The sequence below is a fragment of the Mirounga leonina genome, unplaced genomic scaffold, assembly GCF_011800145.1.
Source record: "Mirounga leonina isolate KUSES-001 unplaced genomic scaffold, KU_Mleo_1.0 Mir_115, whole genome shotgun sequence".
Classification (NCBI taxonomy): domain Eukaryota; kingdom Metazoa; phylum Chordata; class Mammalia; order Carnivora; family Phocidae; genus Mirounga; species Mirounga leonina.
The window spans coordinates 32,379,303-32,401,749 of NW_023270268.1; the positions used below are offsets into that span (position 1 = coordinate 32,379,303).

The 22,447-nt window shown below is 37.2% G+C and overlaps 1 protein-coding gene across 3 annotated transcripts in view; it reads right to left on the reverse strand.

The window, feature by feature from the left end:
- STAG1 (stromal antigen 1) overlaps positions 1-22,447 on the reverse strand; it is a 409,713-nt gene that overhangs the window by 133,674 nt on the left and 253,592 nt on the right. For all 3 annotated transcript variants that reach the window (XM_034995271.1, XM_034995264.1, XM_034995275.1), the window contains one exon: positions 412-535. In XM_034995271.1, the coding sequence (XP_034851162.1) occupies positions 412-535 (124 nt within the window). The remainder of the gene's footprint in view (positions 1-411; positions 536-22,447) is intronic.

The window sequence follows — 22,447 nt, forward strand, 5'->3', positions numbered from 1 at the left end:
AATAAATCTATTCAACTCTAATAAAACACTGTGGTATGACCTTAAGAAATTCAAAAGAAAAAAGTGTTTTTCTTGTTATATATTAAGAGAAACAAAGAATTTCTTTTGACTCCAAACTAGAAAAAGATTGTAATTAGTTTCTTAGGATGTTATATTCTCTTAAAACTTTAGATGTACCAGGTTGTCAACTTGGTTTAAGACAGTATTACAACTAAGTAAGTAGAGTTTCTACATGGGCCAATGTCTCAAGTTTTGTCATGGCCATCAAGTGAACAGTTATTCAGCTGTATCATCTTAAATTTCCATATTATTACAACTCTTTAAAAACCAACCACTGCCATCTTAATTCCTAGCATTCTAGTACCTCATACAAGCATATCTTTCATGAAAGTCTAAAACAGAGTAACTTACCCTATCATGAAGAGTCCAGCCAACATATTTTAGGTAACTGTCATTTAGGAAGGCATCACTATACATTTTCATCCATACTCCAATTTCTTCAATACAAATGGCTCTAATCTCAGCAATAGCATCACTAGAGGAGAAAAATAACAGACAAACCTCAGATTAACATCCAAAACTAGAATGTACTTCTAGTTTTTCAGCAAATAATAAGTATTTTTTCAGCAAGTAATAAATACTAATATTATTCCTACTGCTGTATTTATATCTACACTCTCAAAAGTCCTCCAATTTGAATATCTTCTGTTTTTTTAGGTGTTTTCTTTTTTTCTATTTTTTTTAAAGATTTTATTTATTTATTTGAGAGAGAGAGAGAGCACAAGCAGGGAGAGGGGCAGAGGAAGAGGGAGAAGCAGACGCCCCACTGAGCAGGGAGCCTGATGTGGGGCTTGATCCCAGGACCCTGGGATCATGACCTGAACCAAAGGTAGACGCTTAACTGACTGAGTGCCCCTAGATTTTTTTTATAAAATAAAAATTATCAGTATCAAACTGAAAAACAATTCTGGAAATCATCTAGCTTTCATTCTATTTTCATTGGACTAGGAAATGGCACTTGGAGCTCTCTGAAAGCCTTACAACAATTATGGAGTCAACAAACATGTTAAATCTGAGGAAACCAGCATACCACCATCCAAATACAGAATAATATAGAACTCAAAAATTGTTTCTCTAATTGTGAATTTGTTTTTTAAAGACTTTATTTATTTTAATACAGAGAGACAGTGAGAGAGGGAACACAAGCAGGGGTAGTGGAAGTGGGAGAGGGAGAAGCAGGCTTCCCACTGAGCAGAGAGCCTGACATGGGGCTCGGTGAGCCGAAGGCAGACAGCTAACGACTGAGCCACCCAGGTGCCCCTCTAATTGTGAATTTAAGCTAGCACACATCTTTTGAATTAAGAGAAAATAAATATGACCAAAACACAAATTAGCATCTACAAGGGAAAATGACAGAAGCCTGTATTATTTGAAAATATACAACAGTTCATAAAACCAAAACCTCAAAGTAATTGTACTAATAATTCACATTTAGTCACAATGGGAATAATATTGGTGACTATACTGTGAAGTGTACCAAAAGTCAGGTTCTTGGCACCATGCCCAGATGGCTTTTCATCTCACTATAAGCATCTACTATAACCCTCCTGGGATGATTTTCCTACTCTAAAATCTGTGAACCATGAACGAATACAATTTTAATATTTTTACCTGATCTTTCAACAGGTTATTACCTATAGCTTTAAAAAAAATCATATTAAATATAAGGTAAATCTTAACTTTCTTTTGCAGATCGATCTTCAAAGTTTCTGATTTACCATACATAAATAAGTTAAAATTTTAGGGAATTTTTAATTCTCCAATTTATATAAGGCAATCGTCTGTCAATTCATTGTTAATCTGGCAATAATTTAGCTAGAATTTTAATGTTAATTAAGGAGCTTTTCTTAGTTTCTCTTTTGTGACAAAACAGGTAAGGTGCTAGCATTCTGGTATTTAATTCTCTATAAATCTCAGTTCCTTCTAAGTCCCTGTCACTGCTCAAGACTAAAAATGTGAGAAATTTTCTCTTCTAAGCCATACTACTAAATCACAATCTTTAGATTTCCTACATTTTTTAATACCTTTTTTTTTTTAAAGGAAGAGCGTGGAGCCTGATGAGGGACTCAATCTTATGACCCTGAGATCATGACCTAAGCTGAAATCAAGAGTCAGAAGTTTTCTTTTTTTTTTTTTTTTAAGATTTATTTATTTGACAGAGAAAGTGAGAGAGCACAAGCAATGGGAGCGGCAGAGGGAGAGGGAGAAGCAGGCTCCCCAATGAATAAGGAGCCTGATGCAGGACTTCATCTGAGGACTCTGGGATCATGACCTGAGCTGAAGGCAGATGCTTAACCGGAGAATCGGAGGCTTAACTGACTGAACCACACAAGCACCCCCAATACCTTTTTCTTATGGAGAGATTCTATAGTATAGAGGCTAATGGCTCTGGAGCAAAACATACTAAGTTCAAATCCTAGTTCCATTATTTACTAGCTGTGTAGCTTCAGGCAAGTTACTTCCCTCTTTGATTTTGTTATTTATAAAATAGGAATAATAACTGTACCTAGCCTAGAGTTCACAGAGATGAAATCATTTAATAAAAGTAAAATACTAAGAACTATGCCTGGCACCTACTAAACCTTCCATAAATGTTTACTATTATAATCTTCTAATTAAATGCCATCAATCTAAACATTTACAGATAATACAGCAGAAAAAATTGCTTTACTACAACTGTGAAAGAATGTTCTTAGACAATAATATTGAATATACAGAAGACAATATAATGAATATATGTGTATCCACTACTCAGTTAAGAAATAAAATATTATAGGGCACCTGGGTGGCTCAGTTGGTTAAGAAATAAAATATTATAGTTGAAACTTCCTGTATACCTCTTACTGATGCATCTCCCTCCTAAAGAGTATATGACTATTCTTGGTTCAATGACTACCATTCTCTTCTCTATCTTTATGCTTAAACTTATGTATAGTTTTACATATTTTAAAACTTTACATAAATAGTGTCTTGTAGATATCCTCTCCAACTTGTTTTCACAAACCATGTTTTGCAATTCATACAAACTGATTTATATAGCTCCAGAGCCAATAATTAATTTTAACTGATGTTCAGTTTTCCTATCTGCATATAGAGAAATTATAAACCATTTATATATTCTCTCACTGGCAGACATTTAAGTTATTTCCATGTTTTTCCTTTTATTAACTGACTGGGTGGCTCAGTCAGTTAAGCGTCTGCCTTCTGCTCAGGTCATGATCCCAGGGTCAGGGGGCTGAGTCCCGCATCGGGTTCCTTGCTTAGCAGGAAGCCTGCTTCTCCCTCTGCCTGCTGCTCTCCCTGCTTGTGCTCGCTCTTGCTCTCTCTTTGGCAAATAAATAAAATCTAAAAAAAAAAATAAATAAACCTACAGAGACTACTAAGCATGTTAACTGCATTTAAACACAGTTCAATCATTCTTCTTCTCATTACCACTGGTATTACCATTACAAACACCATTACTATTGGAACTGAGATTATGAGTGTCTAATTCCTAAGGCTAGAGAATGTAAAGGCTTAGCTTTCAGTAGAGAAATCTTGTTCAAAATCTTTATAACCACCTCTATGTTTAAGCCTAACTTCTAATGACTTTTAGTCTTGTTTACTAGACTCTTAAAAGCTATGCTCTTAGATCCTGTTCGCACTGCCAACATTCTGATACAACTTGTCTTTTTGGAATCATACTCCTTGTCTATTTCAGATGCCAGTCTGACCCCTCCCACCCTAACTTCAAAATTTTTAATATCCCTTCTAGACTTATAATTTGACTATGTGTGGTCAGATAACGCATTCTGCTACTATTAAAAATCCCTAGGTGATTTATCTCCTGTTTAGGTTCTAAAACTCCAATCCACTTTGCCTTCTGATACTATCCTATGAGATTCATCATTCTCTATAGGTAATTATATTATGTAATTACAGATAACACATAAAAGTAGAACTCCTTTGTGGTAGTTTTAAAATACGTCCACACACTCTTTGTTAATAGTTTTTATGGAGACAAATTCTTATTTTTGTAAATGTGGGTATACTTAGTAATTTGTTTCTAACAAACATAATGTGGTAGAAATGATGGATTTCGACTCTTGAAGTTAGGTCAAAAAAGAGACTATGACTTGTGCTTTGTTCTCTCTCGGATCACTCTCTCTAAGCCATGTCTTGAGGACATTCTAGCTGCCCTATAGAGCACTCCACATTGGTGAGTAACTGGGGTCTTTTTTTTTTTTTTTAAAGATTTTATTTATTTGTCAGAAAGAGAGAGAGAGAGGGAGGGCACAAGCAGGGGGAGCAGCAGGCAGAGGGAGAAGCAGACTCCCCGCAGAGCAGGGAGCCCGATGCAGGACTCGATCCCAGGACCCCAGGATCATGACCTGAGCCGAAGGCAGACACTTAACCGACTGAGCCACCCAGGCATCCCAGTAACTGGGGTCTTCTACCAACAGCCATATGAGTAAGCCATCTTATAAGAAAGTACTCCAACCCAAGTCAAACTTTCAAAGGCCTGTAGTCCGGACCAAAGTCTTGATTGCAATCCAATGAGATGAATGATGCTAAAACCATCTAGGTAGGCTGTTCCTAAATTCCCAACCCACAGAAATTATGAGATAGTAACTGTTCGTTGTTCTGTTTTGCCAAGTTTTGTATTAATTTGTTACATGGCAAAAGATATTATTACTTTCTACTATTATTGAAGGCCCATACCAATAACTAATCTTTTTCTAGTGTGGTCCATCAATGAGTTCTTCCTTAGTCCAAAGAGCTCAAGTGCATCAGTACTACATATCTGTGGTCATCTCTATGCTTACAATGACTTTTGCTCTAAATACAAACAATGATCATTCTTTCAAGCTCCTGTGCTATTAGTTCTGTCATATTCTTTTATTACCAGATACAGCTTTCCTGCCCTCTATGAACTAATATTCTATTTCAGTAGATGAAGTGTAAAATAAAAATGCAATATGTTTTGAAATATTCCTCTAATCCTTGATTTTCATATTAAATTTCTTTTTAACACCTTAATCTCTATTTCCAACAGCCTCAGTCCATTTAGAAAAATAATGTTTAACCTGCAGATGTTTGGGAGTTTCCAAAGCAAAGATTAAAGTAGGGGGCAAAAAAAGTTGGTACAACAGGGTGAAGGTATAAAGGCAATCATAAGATGAACTAATTTTCCTAATTCTGGCATAGGGGCCTTGAAATGAATAACTAAAATTGAAGTCAGGATACACTTTACTTTTGAACTCAAAAAGAAAAAAAAAAAACCTAGAAAATAATAATTCTGTGGTAATTAATCCTTTGTTGTAACTCTACTTTATAGCATAAAAAATGATTATGTTCATTCTATGAAAAACTTATCTAATTTACTGATCCTCAGAGTTAGTGTGCCTTTTTGGGAGATATGACCCTTTAATTTAATATCTGGACTTTAAATTTTCATTTTGGGTTACTTTCTTGGCAGATGGAATTCAAATTATTTTCTGCTTCCAACAAAATGAAATTTAAGCCTAGTGAATTTTAATGAAATGTTTCTTGTACTACTCTTACAGATGCTTTCTTAGTAAGGAAGTAGACTAAACTGACTGCAATATAAATTTTGGAGAGTACCTCTTGGCTAATACGGGCGCTTGACACTTAAAATTATCTCTCACGTACAAGGAATCTCACGAGAGCTCTAGAGTGAAAAATAATTACAAGTGCCAAGAAGGCTGCTTTCTAAATTGTAGCACAAAAATGAATTTATGTCTCAACCAATTCTGTCACTAATATTTGGCTAAAAAAATTACATTTTCCGAAACAGAACTACAGAGAATTTTTTTAAAAATAGCCCACGGGAGAAAAGAACAGCTGAAGAATTAGTGAAAAGATACTGTATCCTTTATTAGACTGAGAACAAGAACTTAAGAATAAAGACCTTAACTTATAGAAAGATGATTACAATAAATATCTTTAGCAAATGTTAAATATTAAAAAGGGGCAGTACAGGGAACACAGAAGCACACAAATTGATGGAGGAAAGAAGATGTGGTCAAGGAAGGCTTCTATGAGGCAGCCCATGTTTAAAAGCAGACCTGAAGAGCTGAAACTCTCCTGTTTGCTAGTTAAATCCAGATCTTTCACAAGGCAGCCCATGTTTAAAAGTAGACCTGAAGCGCTGAAATTCTCCTGTTTGCTAGTTAAATCCAGATCTTTCACTTAATTATTTCAGAATAATCAGTTACTTAAAATGCATTAGCATGTAATAGCTTTATAATAAACAATTGGAAATGTTTTCCATCTCATTTTTGTTGCATTATCTATTAGTGAAAATAGTGACAAAACACACAGAAAGGCATTGCTTCACTGAGTCGCATACAGAGCAGGTGACATGGCTATCTGCTACCCTGCATTACTCCTTAATATTTTACTATTAACAGAAATTGACGCATAAAATTAAAAGCTGGATGTCAAGAATACATTAACAAGAACAATATCTTTAATTTATATTCACATTTAACTATCAACCTGACACACAGGTTAGGTCAAAAAAGAAATATAAGGAAGATGACTAAAATTTAAAAATGGCCATTTGCTCATAATAATTCATACCACAGTATTGTGTAAGAATTGCTCTGAAGACATTAATTCTAAAATGTTACACTATAGTATAAAAAGATGAAAGACAACTAGAAAACAACATTTTTCGTTTTTCAAAATTGTTAAAATCTTTCCTACGTTACCTCTTTTTCCATTATTCATTCTTATGGCCTAATAACTTTTTAACTCTTTACCATCACTGAAATAACAGACACTCTTTCCTTTTTGGTAGCTTTTAAGACTTTCTCATAATCTTTGTTGTTATGTACTTTGATTACGGTATGTCTAGACACGAAATATTTTTCTTACCCTCAACACTTGTTAAGTTTTTCCAATCTGACAATTCTATTTTTTTAACCAGTTTTATAAAATTTCAGTTACCACATTAATACTACTTCTTTCCAATACTTCTCTTTTCTTTTGACATCCTACGTAAAGGACTTGAAGGTTCTCAAACAATGCCCCATGTATTAGAAATGTTATTACATATCTCCTTTACCTGGATTAATTCCTCAGTATTATATTCTAATTCACTAAATGTCCCTTCAACAGTCTAAGAGTATAACTTGTTCACAGTTTTCTGGCAATCAATCAAAAATAACTGAGAAGCATTTACTCATAAAAAGTTATTAATCTTTGTGTTAAAATGGCAGGAATCTATGGCATTCTGGCATGGAATTTTTTTTTTCAATAATTCAGTTGGTTGGGGGAAAACCAAGTCCCATTAAATGTAAAATGATTGAAATCCCTTAAGGTTTGTTTAGTAACCACAACAAAATTAAATTAGAAATTAACAACAGAAATTAAGGGAAAGCTCCAAATACTTGAAAATTAAAAGACTTAATATTAACAACCCATGCATCAAAGAAGAAATCACAATAAAGAAATAAGGAAATAATTTGTATGGAATAAGAATTAAAATACAGCATATCAACAGTCCTGGGATGTCCCAAAAGCAGTGCTTTGTGGGAAATTCACAGCTTAAAATGCTAGATAAGGAAGAAGGATATAAGATCAGTAATCTGAGTTTCTATCTTAAGAAACTAGAAAGAGATGAATAAATTAAAACTATAGCAATCAGACAGAAGGAAATAATAAAGATTAAAAGAATCAATGAAATAAAAAATATATAAAGACTGTTATGAAACAAATGTTCAATCTTTAAAAAAGAGCAATAAAACCGATAAACCTTTAGCTAGACTAAGACAAGAAAGAAAGACGACATAAATTAGAAACAAGAAATAAAAACATCACTGCCAATCCTACAGAAAAAATGAAGAGGATAGTGGGGTGCCTGGGTGGCTTAGTCGGTTAAGTGTCTGACTCGTGGTTTCAGCTCAGGTTATGATCTTGTGGTCCTGAGACTGAGCCCCATGGTGCGGAGTCTGCTTCAGAATCTCTCTCCCTCTGCCCCTTCCCCCTGCTCCTGCGTGCTCTCTCTCTCCAAAATAAATAAATGAAAAAAAATCTTAAAAAAAATGAAAAGGATTGTAAGGAAATACCATGAGCAACACTATGCCATCAGGTCTGCAATACATATGAAATGGACATATAGTCTGAAAGACACAAATTACCATAAGGAATCAACAAACAGAAAAACTGGGATGGGGGCGCCTGGGTGGCTCAGTCGTTAAGCTTCTGCCTTCGGCTCAGGTCATGATCCCAGGGTCCTGGGACTGAGCCCCGCATCGGGCTCCCTGCTCAGTGGAGAGCCTGCTTCTCCCTCTCCCACTCCCCCTGCTTGTTCTTGTGTTCCCTCTCTCGATGTCTCTCTCTCTGTCAAATAAATAAATAAAATCTTAAAGAGAGAGAAAGAAAAACTAGGATAGATCTGTTACAAGATGTTTAATCAATAATTGAAAATTGTCACCCAAAAAAACTCTTAGGCTTAAAGGGCTTCACTGGTGAATCCTATCAAATTATAAAAAAGAAATAATACCAATCTTTAATAAATTCTTACAGAAAATAGAGCAGGGGGGAACACTTCCCAGAGTATTTTATAAGGCCTGTAGCTATATTAATAACCCCCTTTATGACTGTAGACACAAAAATCCTTAACATAATATTAGCAAACTGAATCCAGCAGCATTAAAAAAAGAGATTATGTTATTATGATATTATGAATTTCTCCCAGAATGCAAAACTGGTCTAATATCTGAAGATCAATTAATAGAACAAAGGAAAAAGGCTGTATTTTCATCTTAACTGAAACAAAAAAATAAAATCAATCAATCATGATAAAAACAACAAACAAAATTAGACTAGAAGGGAATTTCCTCATCCTGCTAAAGGATATCAATATAAAACTTAAAAGCTAATGACATTAAAGACTGATTGTTTTCCCTTCAGGATCAGAAAAAATGGAAAGCTGTCCTCTCTTACTACTTTTATTCAGTTTTGTACTGGAGATTCTATAGCCAGTGCAATAAGGTTAAAAAAAGAAAGTAAAGACAGAAAAAGTCTTTAGACTTAGAAAGTAAGAATAAAAACAGTCTGTATTCACATATGATCGGTATGTGCAAAATATTAAATAACCTGTAAAAATAAAATCTCAAAACGATACAACAAATGAAAGTATCTTGTAATTCTGGAGGAATATAAAAAAAGAACTGCATTTTTATATATTAATAAGGAATAATCTAGAACTGAAATTAAGGAAATAATTTCATTTACAATAGAATAAAAAATGAAAACACTTAGAAATAAATTTAATAAAAGTAGTGAAAGACTTTGCATAAAACATAAAAACAGCTAAGAAAAATTAAAGAATATCTAAACAAATTGAGATAACAATCTATATTCATAGGTTGGAAGATTCAATACTGTGAAGAATTCAATTCTCTCCAAATTGGTCTACAGAGTCATTATATTATCCATCAGAATTCCAACAAACTTTTATGTAAAAATTGACAAGCTGACCCTAAAATTTACACAGAAACGCAAAGGATCTGTAATTGTCACAACAATTTTGAAAAAAAAAACAAAGTAGGAGGATTTAACACAACCTAATTTTAAAAGCATACTCTAAAAGACAAATATTGTTATGTTCTACTTATATGTGGAATCTAAAAATGCCAAACTCATAGAAATAGAGTAGAATGGTGGTTGCCAGAGGCGGGGGGGTGAGAGAAATGGGGAGATGTTAGTTCAAGAGTACAAACTTCCATTTATAAGATGAATAAATTCTGGAGAGCTAATGTATAGCATTGTGACTACAGTTAATAAAATTGTATTTATTACATACTTGGAAGTTGCTAAGAGAGTAAAACTTAAATGTAATCACCAAAACAAAAAAAAGGTATTTATGTGCGATGACTGAGGTGTTAAGTAACCTTAGAGTGGTAATCACTTCACAATATATATGTGAATCAAATCATCACACTGTACAACTTAAACTTACATATTCTACCATCAATTATATCTCAAAGCCTAAAAAAATTACTCTAGGGCGCCTGGGTGGCTCAGTTGGTTCAGCGACTGCCTTCGGCTCAGGTCATGATCCTGGAGTCCCTGGATCGAGTCCCGCATCGGGCTCCCTGCTCGGCAGGGAGTCTGCTTCTCCCTCTGACTCTCCCCCTTCTCATGTGCTCTCTCTCTCCTCTCATCCTCTCTCTCAAATAAATAAATAAAATCTTTAAAAAAAAAAAAATTACTCTAAAGCTACTATAATCAATATAGATGGTCTGGGTGTAAGGACAGACAAATCAGAAATTCCATAAATTAATCTTTGCATTTGGGTTCATTTGGTTTTAAAGAAAAGCTCCAAGGAGCGGCACCTTGTTGGCTCAGTCAGTAGAGCATGGGACTCTTAATCTACAGTTTGTGAGTTTGAGCCCCACGTTGGACATAGAGATTATTTAAGAAAAAGGGGGGGTGCTTGGGTGCCTCAGTTAAATGTCCAACTCTTGATCTTAGCTCAGGTCTTGATCTCAGGCTTGGGAGTTAAAGCCCCTTGTTGGGCTCCATGCCAGGCCTGAAAGCCTACTTAAAAAAACAAAACCCAAAAACTCCAAGGATATTCAACTGGAGGAAGGGAGCATTTCACCAAATGGTGCCTGGACAAATGAATACCTATATGTAAAAAATAGAGGTATACCTTATATCACAACATACACAAAAATTAACTTAAAACAATGGTCCATATACTTTTACTTAAAATATTAAGCTATTAAACTTCTAGAATAAAACAGAAGAAAATCTGGGGTTAGGCAAATGTTCACAGATATAATATCAAAAGCAGGTACATAGAAGAAAAATGGATGAAAGACTTCAAATTGAAATCTTTTGCTCTTCAAAAGGTATCATTAAGAAAATGAAAACAAAGCCAAAGGCATGAAAAAAATTGCAAATCATTTATGTAATAACGGACTTGTATCAAGCATACAAAAGTACTCCTACAAAATCCCGCTCAATAATGGTAAGAATAGACCAAGTCAGTAAAGGATAGAAAAGACTTGAACACTACCAAATGATTTTGACCTAAAATCAAAAGCACAGTATGCACTTTTTTCCTATTTATCAAGATAGACCACAATGTGGGTCATAAAACAAATCTTAACAAGTTTAAAAGCATTCAAATTATACAAAGGATATTCTCTGACTACAATGGAATTATTAGAAATCAGTAACAGAAAGATCTCGGATACTTGTAAACTAAATACACTTCTAAATAAACCACAGGTCAAAGAAACAAGTCAAAAAGGAAATTAGAAAGCATTTTGAGATGAATAAAAATGGAAACACAACATACCAAAATTTAGGGGATATAGCTAAAGCAGTACTAACAGAGAGATTTATAGGAGTAAATTCTAATATTAGAAAATAGGCCTTAAATCAATTGCCTCACTTTTTACCTTGAGAAAAAGAGCAAATGAAACCCAAATTAAGCAGAAAAAAGGAAATAATAAATAGAAGATGAGAAATCAATGTAACAGAAAACAGAAGAGAGAAGTTCATTATAACCAAAATCTCATTTTTTCTTTCTTTTCAAATTTTTTATGTAAATTCTAGTTACCATACAGCGCAATATTGGTTTCAGGAGTAGAATGCAGTGATGCATCAATTAATATATAACAAACAGTGCTCATCATAACAAGTACCTTCCTGACACCCATCACTAATCTAACCCATCCTCCACCCACCTCCATACATAACCTTCAGTTTGTTCTCTTAGACTCTCTTATGGTTTGTTTCTCTTTTCCCCCACCCATATATTCATCTGTTTTGTTTCTTAAATTCCACATATGAGCGAGATCATATGGTACTTGTCTCTCAGACTTCTTTCACTTAGTACGATACACTCTAGCTCCACCCATATCCTTGCAAATGACAAGATTTCATTCTTTTTATGGCTGAGTAATATTCCATTGTATATATACATACCACATTTTCTTTATCCCTTCATCAGTCAATAGGCATTTGGGCTCTTTCCATAGTTTGGCTACACTGATAATGCTGCTATAAACATCAGGGTGCATGTACCCCTTCAAATCTATATTTTTGTATCCTTTGGTTAAATACCTGGTAGTAGAATTGCTGGATTGTAGGGAGTTCTATTTTTAACTTTTTGAGGAACCTCCATACTGTTCTCCAAAGTGGCTGCACCAGTTTGCATCCCCACCAACAGTGTAAGAGGGTTCCCCTTTCTTTGCATCCTAAACAACACCTGTTGTTTCTTGTGTTGTTAATTTTAGCCATTCTGACAGGTGTAAGGTCGTATGTCATCATGGTTTTCATTTGTATTTCCCTGATGATGAGTGATGTTGAGCATCTTTTCATGTGTCTATCAGCCATCTGGATGTCTTTTTTGAAAACGTGTCTATTCATGTCTTCTGCTCATTTCTTAACTGGGTTATCTGGATTTGGGTGTTGAGCTTGATAAGTTCTTTGTAGATTTTGGATACTAACCCTTTATCAGTTATGTTGTTTGCAAATATCTTCTCCCATTTCATAGGCTGCCTTTTAGTTTTGTTGATTGTTTCCGTCGCCGTGCAGATTTTTATCTTGATGAAGTCCCAACAGTTCATTTATGCTTTTGTTTCTCTTGCCTCCTGAAACGTGTCTAGTAGAAAGTTGTTACAACCGAGACCAAAGAGGTTGCTGCCTGTGTTTTCCTCTACGATTCTGATGGTGTCCTATCTCACATTTAGGGCTTTCATCCATTTTGAGTTTATGTTTGAGTATGGTATAAGAAAGTGGTCCAATTCCATTTTTTTGCATGTTGCTGTCCAGTTTTCCCAACAAAATTTGAAGAGACTTTTATCCACTGGAAATATTCTTTTTGACTTTGTCAAATATTAATTGACCATATAGTTGTGGGTCCATTTCTGGGTTTTCTATTCTGTTCATTGATCTATGTGTCTATTTTTGTGCCAGTACCATACTATCTTGATGACTACAACTTTGTAATATAGCTTGAAGTCTGGAATCATGATGCCTCTGGCTTTGCTTTTCTTTTTCAGGACTGCTTTGGCTATATGGGGTCTTTTGTGGTTCCATACACATTTTAAGATTGTTTTATCTCTAGGAAAAATGCTGTTGGTATATTGATAGGGATTGCATTATAGGTGTAGATTGCTTTGGATAGAACAGACATTTTAACAATGTTTGTTCTTTCAATCCATGAGCATGGAATATTTTTCCGTTTCTTTGTGTCCTCTTCAATCTCCTTCATAAGTGTTCTATAGTTTTCAAAGTGCACATTTTTACCTCTTTGATTAGGTTTATTCCTAGGTATCTTACTGTTTTTGGTGCAAATGCAAATGGGGTCGACTCCCTGATTTCTTTTTCTGTGTGTTCATTATTAGTGTATAGAAATGCAACAGATTTCTATACGTTGATTTTATATCCTGCAACTTTGCTGAATTTGTGTATGAGTTCTAGCAACTTTTTGGTGGAGTCCTTCGGGCTTTCCATACAGAGTATTATGTCATCTACAAAGAGAGTTTGACTTCTTCCTTGCCATTCGTATGCCTTTTATTTCTTTTTGTTGTCTGACTGCTGAGGCTAAGACCTTCAGTACTATGTTAAATAGTAATGATAAGAGTGGACATCCCTGTCTTACTCCTAACTGTAGAAGAAAAGCTCTCAATTTTTCCCCATTGAGGATGGTATTAGCTATGGGTCGTTTGTATATGGCCTTTATAACATTGAGGTTTGTTCTATCTATCCCTACTTTGTTGTTTTTTTTTTCTTTTTTAAGATTTTATTTGAGAGCAAGAGAGCGCATGAGTGGGGGGGAGGGGCGGAGGGTGAAGGAGCAGCAGACTCCCTGTGAGCAGGGCAATGTGGGGCTTGATCCCAGGACTCTGGGATCGTGACCTGAACTGAAGGCACACACTTAACCCACTGAGCCACCCAGGTGCCCCTTGTTGAGGGATTTTTATCAAGAATGGATGCTGTTGGGGTGCCTGGATGGCTCAGTCAGGTAAGTGACTGCCTTAGGCTCAGGTCATGATCCCAGGGTCCTGGGATCAAACCCTGTATCAGGCTCCTTGCTCAGCAAGGGCCTGCTTTTCCCTCTCCCTCTGCCCCTCCCCTTCTTGTGCTTATGTGCTCTCTCAAACAAATGAAAATCTAAAAAAAAAAAAAAAAAAAAGGAATGGATGCTGTATTTTGTCAAATACTTTTTCTGCATCTATTGAGAGGATCATATGGTTCTTTTTTTTTTCTTAAGATTTTATTTATTTATTTGACAGAGAGAGAGAGATAGCAAGAGCAGGAATACAAGCAGGGGGAGTGGGAGAGGGAGAAGCAGGCTTCCCGCCAAGCAGGGAGCCTGACATGGGGCTTGATCTCAGGACTCTGGGATCATGACCTGAGCTGAAGGCAAACGCTTAAGAACTGAGCCACCCAGGTGCATGAGAGGATCATATGGTTCTTATGCTTTCTTTTATTAACGTGGTATATAGCATGTTGGTTGATTTATGAATACTGAATCACCCCTGCAGCCCAAGAATAAATCCTATTTGATCATGGTGAATAATTCTTTTGATGTAGTTGGATGTGATTTGCTAGTATACTGCTGAGAATTTTTGCATTCATGTTAATCAGGTATATTGGCCAGTAAATCTGCTTTCTAATGGAGTCTTTGTCTGGTTTTTAAATGAGGGTAATGCTGGCCTTGTAGAAGAAGTTTAGAATGGAGTTTCTTTTTTTTTTTTTTAAGATTTATTTATTTTTTTATTGGGCGCCTGGGTGGCTCAGTCGTTAGGCATCTGCCTTCGGCTCAGGTCATGATCCCAGGGTCCTGGGATCGAGTCCCACATCGGGCTCCCTGCTCGGCAGGAAGCCTGCTTCTCGCTCTCCCACTCCCCCTACTTGTGTTCCTGCTCTCGCTATCTCTCTCTCTGTCAAATAAATAAATAAAATCTTTAAAAAAAAAAAAGATTTATTTTTTTATTTTAGAGAAAGAGAGAGAGTGAGCACATGAGTGGGGGGAAGGACAGAGAGAGGGAGAGAGAAGCAGACTGCCCACTGAGTGTGGAGGCTGATGCCAGGCTCAAGATCCCAGGAACCTGAGATCATGACCCGAACCAAAACTAAGTCAGATGCTTAACCAACTGAGCCACCCAGGCGCCCCCTCCATTTCTATTTTTTGGAATAATTTGAGAAGAATAGATTAATTAAACTCTTCTTTAAATTTCTGGTAGAATTCCCCTGTGAAGCTATCTGATGCCACACTTTCATTTGTTCGGAGATTTTTGATTACCTGATTCAATTTCTTTGTGGTTATGTTCAGATTTCCTATTTCTTCCTTTTTCAGATTTGGTAATTTGTGTTTCTAGGAATTCGTCCATTTCTTCCAGATTGCCCAGTTTGTTAGCATGTAATTTTTCATAATATTCTCTTATGATTATTTTATTTCTGTGGTGTTGGCTGTGATCTTTCCTCTTTCATTTGTGATTTTATTTGGGTTTGTTGTCTCTTCTGTTTTTAAGTCTGGCTAGGAGTTCATCAATTTTATTAATTCTTTGAAAAAACCAGCTCTTAATTTCATTGTTCTACTGTATTTTTTGTTTCTATATAATTTATTTTTGCTCTAATCTCTACTATTTCCCTACTTCTGCTGGCTTTAGGATTAATTTGCTGTTCCTCTTCTAGCACCTTTAGGTGTAAGGTTAGGTTGTATAATTGAGACTTTTCTTGCTTTTTCATGTAGGCCTGTATTACAGTATACTTCCCTTTTAGGACTGACTTTGCTGAATCCCAAAGATTTTGGACTGTTGTGTTTTCATTTTCATTTGTTTCCACGTACTTTTAAAAAATTTTTTATAGGGCGCCTGAGTGGCTCAGTTGGTTAAGCAACTGCCTTCGGCTCAGGTCATGATCCTGGAGCCCCTGGATCGAGTCCTGCATCGGGCTCCCTGCTCAGCAGGGAGTCTGCTTCTCCCTCTGACCCTCCCCCCTCTCATGTGCTCTCTCTCATTCTCTCTCTCTCAAATAAATAAATAAAATCTTAAAAAAATTTTTTTATATTTCCTGGTTACCCCGTTCATTCATTAGTAGGATATTCTTTAACCTCCATGTATTTGTGGTCTTTCCAAATTTTTTCTTGTGGTTGACTTCAACTTTCATAGCATTTTGGTCTGAAAATATGCATAGAATGATCGTGATCCAGGGCGCCTGGGTGGCTCAGTTGTTAAGCGTCTACCTTCAGCTCAGGTCATGATCCCAGGGTCCTGGGATCAAGCCCCGCATCGGGCTCCCTGCTCCATGAGAAGCCTGCTTCTCCCTCTCCCACTCTCCCTGCTTGTGATTCCTCTCTCGCTGTGTCTCTCTTTTTCAGATAAATAAACAAAATCATTAAAAAAAAAAAAAAGAATGATCGTGATCCTTTTGTACTTGTTGAGGGCTAATTTGTGAGCATGTGATCTATTCTAAAGAATGTTCTATGTGCACTAGAAAACAATGTGTTCTGCTGCTCTAGGAATAAATGTTAAGTCCATCTGGTCCAGTGTGTCTTTCAAAGCCCTTGTTTCCTTGTTGATTTTCTGCTTAGATGATCTGTCCATTGCTGTAAGTGGGGTGTTGAAGTCCCCTACTATTAGTGTATTATTATCAATGAGTATCTTTATGTTTATTATTAATTGATTTATATATTTGGGTACTCCCAAGTTGGGGGCAAAGGACAAATCTCTTACACTGTTGGTGGGAATGCAAGCTGGTGCAGCCACTCTGGAAAACAGTATGAAGTTTCTTCAAAAAGCTGAAAATAGAGCTAACCTACTCTGGCAGAGCAATTGCACTACTAGGTATTTACCCCAAACATAGAAATGTAGTGATCTGAAGGTGCCCCTGCACCCCAGTGTTTATATCACCAATGTCCACAGTAGCCAACCTATGGAAACAGCCCAAGTGTCTATCAACTGATGAATGGATAAAGAAGATGTGTGGTGGTGGTGTGTGTGTGTGTTTATGTGTATGAATGGAATACTACTCAGCCATCAAAAAAATAAAATCTTGCCCATTTGCAACAACGTGGATGGAACTAGAGAGTATTATCCTAAGTGAAATAAGTCTATCAGAGAAAGGCAAGTATCATATGATCTCAATCATATACAGAATTTAAGAAACAAAACAGAGGATCGTAGGGGAAGAGAGGAAAAAAATGTAACAAGATGAAATCGGAGAGAGGGACAAACCATAAGACACTCTTTCTCACAGGAAACAAACTGAGGGTTGCTGGAGGAGAGGGGGATTGGGGGATGGCGTAACTGGGTGATAGACATTAAGGAGGGCACGTGATATAATGAACACTGGGTGTTATGTAAGACTAAAGAATCACTGAATTCTACCTCCGAAACTAATAATACACTATATGTTAATTAACTGAATTTAAACAAAAAAATTTTACAAAAGGGAAAAACAAAAACCAAAACAATTAAAAAAAAAAAAAGAAAAAGGAAGTTAATACTTTATGTGGAAAACCCGAAAGACTCTACCCCAAAACTGCTAGAACTCATACAGGAATTCAGTAAAGTGGCAGGATATAAAATCAATGCACAGAAATCAGTGGCATTCCTATACACCAAGACAGAAGAAAGAGAAATTAAGGAGTCGATCCCATTTACAATTGCACCCAAAACCGTAAGATACCTAGGAATAAACCTAACCAAAGAGGCAAAGAATCTGTACTCAGAAAACAATAAAATACTCATGAAAGAAACTGAGGAAGACACAAAGAAATGGAAAAACGTTCCATGCTCATGGATTGGAAGAACAAATATTGTGAAGATGTCAATGCTACCTAGAGCAATCTATACATTTAATGCAATCCCTATCAAAATACCATCCACTTTTTTCACAGAAATGGAACAAATAATCCTAAAATTTGTATGGAGCCAGAGAAGACCCCGAATAGCCAGAGGAATGTTGAAAAAGAAAAGCAAAGCTGGTGGCATCACAATTCCGGACTTCAAGCTCTATTACAAAGCTGTATTCATCAAGACAGCATGGTACTGGCACAAAAACAGACACATAGATCAATGGAACAGAACAGAGAGCCCAGAAATGGACCCTCAACTCTATGGTCAACTCATCTTCGACAAAGCAGGAAAGAATGTCCAATGGAACAAAGACAGTCTCTTCAACAAATGGTGTTGGGAAAATTGGACAGCCACATGCAGAAGAATGAAATTGGACCATTTCCTTACACCACACACAGAAATACACTCAAAATGGTTGAAAGACCTAAATGTGAGACAGGAGTCCATCAAAATAAGGAGAACACAGGCAGCAACCTCTTTAACCTAAGTTGCAGCAACTTCTTCCTAGAAACATCACTAAAGGCAAGGGAAGCAAGGGCAAAAATGCACTATTGGGACTTCATCAAGATAAAAAGCTTTTGCATAGCAAAAGAAACAGTCAACAAAACCAAAAGACAACCGACAGAATGGGAGAAGATATTTGCAAAGGACATATCAGATAAAGGGCTAGTATCCAAAATCTATAAAGAACTTATTAAACTCAACACCCAAAGAACAAATGATCCAATCAAAAAACGGGCAGAAGATGTGAAAAGACATTCTTCCAAAGAAGACATCCAAATGGCCAACAGACACATGAAAAAGTGCTCAACATCGCTCGGCATCAGGGAAATCCAAATCAAAACCTCAATGAGATACCACCTCACACCAGTCAGAATGGCTAAAATTAACAAGTCAGGAAATGACAGATGTTGGCGGGGATGCAGAGAAAGGGGAACCCTCCTACACTGTTGGTGGGAATGCAAGCTGGTGCAGCCACTCTGGAAAACAGTATGGAGGTTCTTCAAAAAGTTGAAAATAGAGCTACCCTACGATCCAGGAATTGCACTACTGGGTATTTACCCCAAACATACAAATGTAGGGATCTGAAGGGGTATGTACACCCCAATGTTTATAGCAGCAATGTCCACAATACCCAAACTGTGGAAAGAGCCAAGATGTCCATCGACAGATGAATGGATAAAGATGTGGTATATATATACAATGGAATATTATGCAGCCATCAAAAGGAATGAGATCTTGCCATTTGCAACGACGTGGATGGAACTGGAGAGTATTATGCTGAGCGAAATAAGTCAATCAGAGAAAGACATGTATCCTATGACCTCACTGATATGAGGAATTCTTAATCTCAGGAAACAAACGGAGGGTTGCTGGAGTGGTGGGGGGTGGGAGGGATAGGGTGGCTGGGTGATAGACATTGGGGAGGGTATGTGCTATGGTAAGTGCTGTGAATTGTGTAAAACTGTTGAATCACAGACCTGTACCTCTGAAACAAATAATACATTATATGTTTAAAAAAAAAAAAAAAGAAGATAGCAGGAGGGGAAGAATGAAGGGGGGGAAATCGGAGGGGGAGATGAACCATGAGAGACTATGGACTCTGAGAAACAAACTGAGGGTTCTAGAGGGGAGGGGCATGGGGGGATGGCTTAGTCTGGTGATGGGTATTAAAGAGGGCACGTACTGCATGGAACACTGGGTGTTATACGCAAACAGTGAATCATGGAACACTACATCAAAAACTAATGATGTAATGTATGATGATTAACATAATAATTAAAAAAAAAAAAAAGGAAGCGGTCGATCCTATTTCTCCCAGAGCTGATGCTTTCCAGCACTCTATGATCAGTAGACTTGGTGCAAGAAGGGGTTTGTGCTGTTCTTCTTGGGGAGAGGCCCGATACTCTGATTCTCAAGGGGACTTGACCTAGTGGAGATGTACTTGTAGATGCAGGGGGCCAGGGCTTGGTTTACATGGCTCAGGCCTCCCCTTGGTGGCGCTGTTTTTCTCACTGAGGTTGGTCAGTGCTTGTTGGTGTGGGGTGGAAATGGCTTTACCCTGCTCTCTGGTTTCAGGAGAGGGGAGCTCATGCCATCCACTCCTGAGAAAGCCCTTATAGGCAAGCAAACAAATCACCCTCCTGTGTCCCCAGTTTCCATCAGATCCCATCAGCCTGTCTGTGCCTGAGCTCTCCACATGCCAGGTGGCACCACACTCCTGTGTTTTACCTCAGGTGATGTTGTGTTTTAGAACTCCAAACTTCAGAGACCACCCTCCCTCCCCCACAGAGACCTGTGCTGATCCTCTGTGGGAGGTCTTGTTGTGCTGTGGCCAGTGCTGGATTATCCCAGAAAATAGTCGGCTGACCCATGCAGCAATTAGGAATTTATGGTAAATCGGAGCACAAATCTGAAGCCAAGGTTTGCTGCTGACTGGTGTCTTTGTTCCTATGCTGGGGAAGGGGGCAGCTCAATGGCACCTCTACCAAATGCACTCCAAGTAGGGAAACTTTCTCCCTGTGTGACCCAGGGTATCCTCAGATCATGCTGCCTGCTCATGGGTCTCCACTTTCCTTCCCCACAGGAGCACCACAAAGGCACGCATTACTCTTGTGGTGACAGGCTTCTAAAATATTAGATTTTATGCTCTGCTGCTTATAATACCTTGCAGTAGTTTCCATAAGCAGGGATCCCTCCCCTCTGTAGCACCCCTAGTTCTTATATCCCCCAAATCAACTCTTTACAGCTCCTACCTTCCATAATTCTACTTTTAAGACTTGCAGTTCTGGGGCGCCTGGGTGGCTCAGTTGGTTAAGCAACTGCCTTCGGCTCAGGTCATGATCCTGGAGTCCCGGGATCGAGTCCTGCATCAGGCTCCCTGCTCAGCAGGGAGTCTGCTTCTCCCTCTCCCGCTCCCCCCTCTTGTGCTCTCTCTCTCTCAAATAAATAAATAAAATCTTAAAAAAAAAAAAAAAAAAAGACTTGCAGTTCTGTCCTCTCAGTCCTCAGATTAATTTCTTGGGTGTTCATAATGATTTGATATTTATCTAGCTGTGTTCAAGGGAGGAGGTAAGCTTAAGGTCCCCCTATTCCTCCGCCATCTTAACTCCTCCTCCCCAACTCTCAATTTTTAAGAAAAATAAATACAATTGATACAAGAGATGTGAAATCACCAGTATTTTTTCTTTTTAAAATTTTATTTATTTATTTAGCAGAGAGAGAGAGAGCACAAGTCGGGGGGAGCGGCAGGCAGAGGGAGAAGCAGGCTTCCCGCTGAGCAGGGAGCCTGATGCGGGGCTCGATCCCAGGACCCTGGGATCATGACCTGAGCTGAAGGCAGACGCTTAACCGACTGAGCCACCCAGGGGTCCCTGAAACCACCAATATTATGAACAACTTTATGCTGATAGTTGTGGAATATAATTTAATAACGTAGATCAATGTATCATTTTCTTGTAAGATATAAAATGAACAGCCTTGTATCTATTAAATTTAATTTGTACTTTAAAAATCCCTATATGGAAAATTCTAGGCCCTGATGGTATAATACCTATCTGAAGAAAAATAGTTAACAATACTATTAAACTCTTCCACAAAAATTAAAAAGGAGAGAATATACTGCAACTCATTCAACAAAGCCAGCATTACATTGGTTCAAAAGCAGTCAGAGACATTTGATAAAAACAAAAAGTTAAGAGATATATCTCTCTTGAACAAAGAAGCAAAATTCTTAGGAAAATTCAGGATATCATATGCAATATATAGAAAGAATAACATCAGGACGATGAGGGTTTTATCTCAAGAATTCAACCAATTTAATTCATATTAACAGTCTTAAAGAAGAAAAACTGCATATACTGGTCTCAACAGGTGTAGAAAAGCATTTGACAAAATCCGAGATCCATTTCTAATTAAAAGTCTCAGAAAATGAGGAATAGAAGTGAAATTTCCTCAACCTGATAAAGGGCATCTATGAAAAACTTACATTTAACAGTCTTAATGATGACAGACTAATTTTGCTTAGTGAAAAAAGTCAGATAGAGACAAAAACAACAAAAATCAGGAGCAAATACTATATAATTCCATTTCTACGAAATCCTTAAAAATGTAAACAAATCCGTTAGCAAATTAATAATGCTTGAGGATGGAGGTGGGAGAGAGACTGGCAGAAAGCAAGGTTGGGAGGAATTACAAAATGGCAAGAGAAAACTTTTGAGGAGGATGGATATATTCATTATCTTGCCTGTCGTAGTTCTACAGTTGTATATATGTCAAAACTCATCAACTTATGCTCTTAACTGTGTCTGATACCAACTTTGCATTCCTGGGCCCAATTTGAATGTGGGGCATGGGTTTCCCCTGCACACACACACACCAACAATACCTGTTAGTTTCTGAGAATTCAGCTCAATTCTGACACTATCTATCTGGGCACAGTATCAGATTCCACAGGTTAAGGGCTCAGTCCTACAAGACTGCCCCCCACGTTAGATGGCAGTCTCAAGTCCCAGGCTTTTTGTTGCCTGTGGTTCTAACCCATGGGC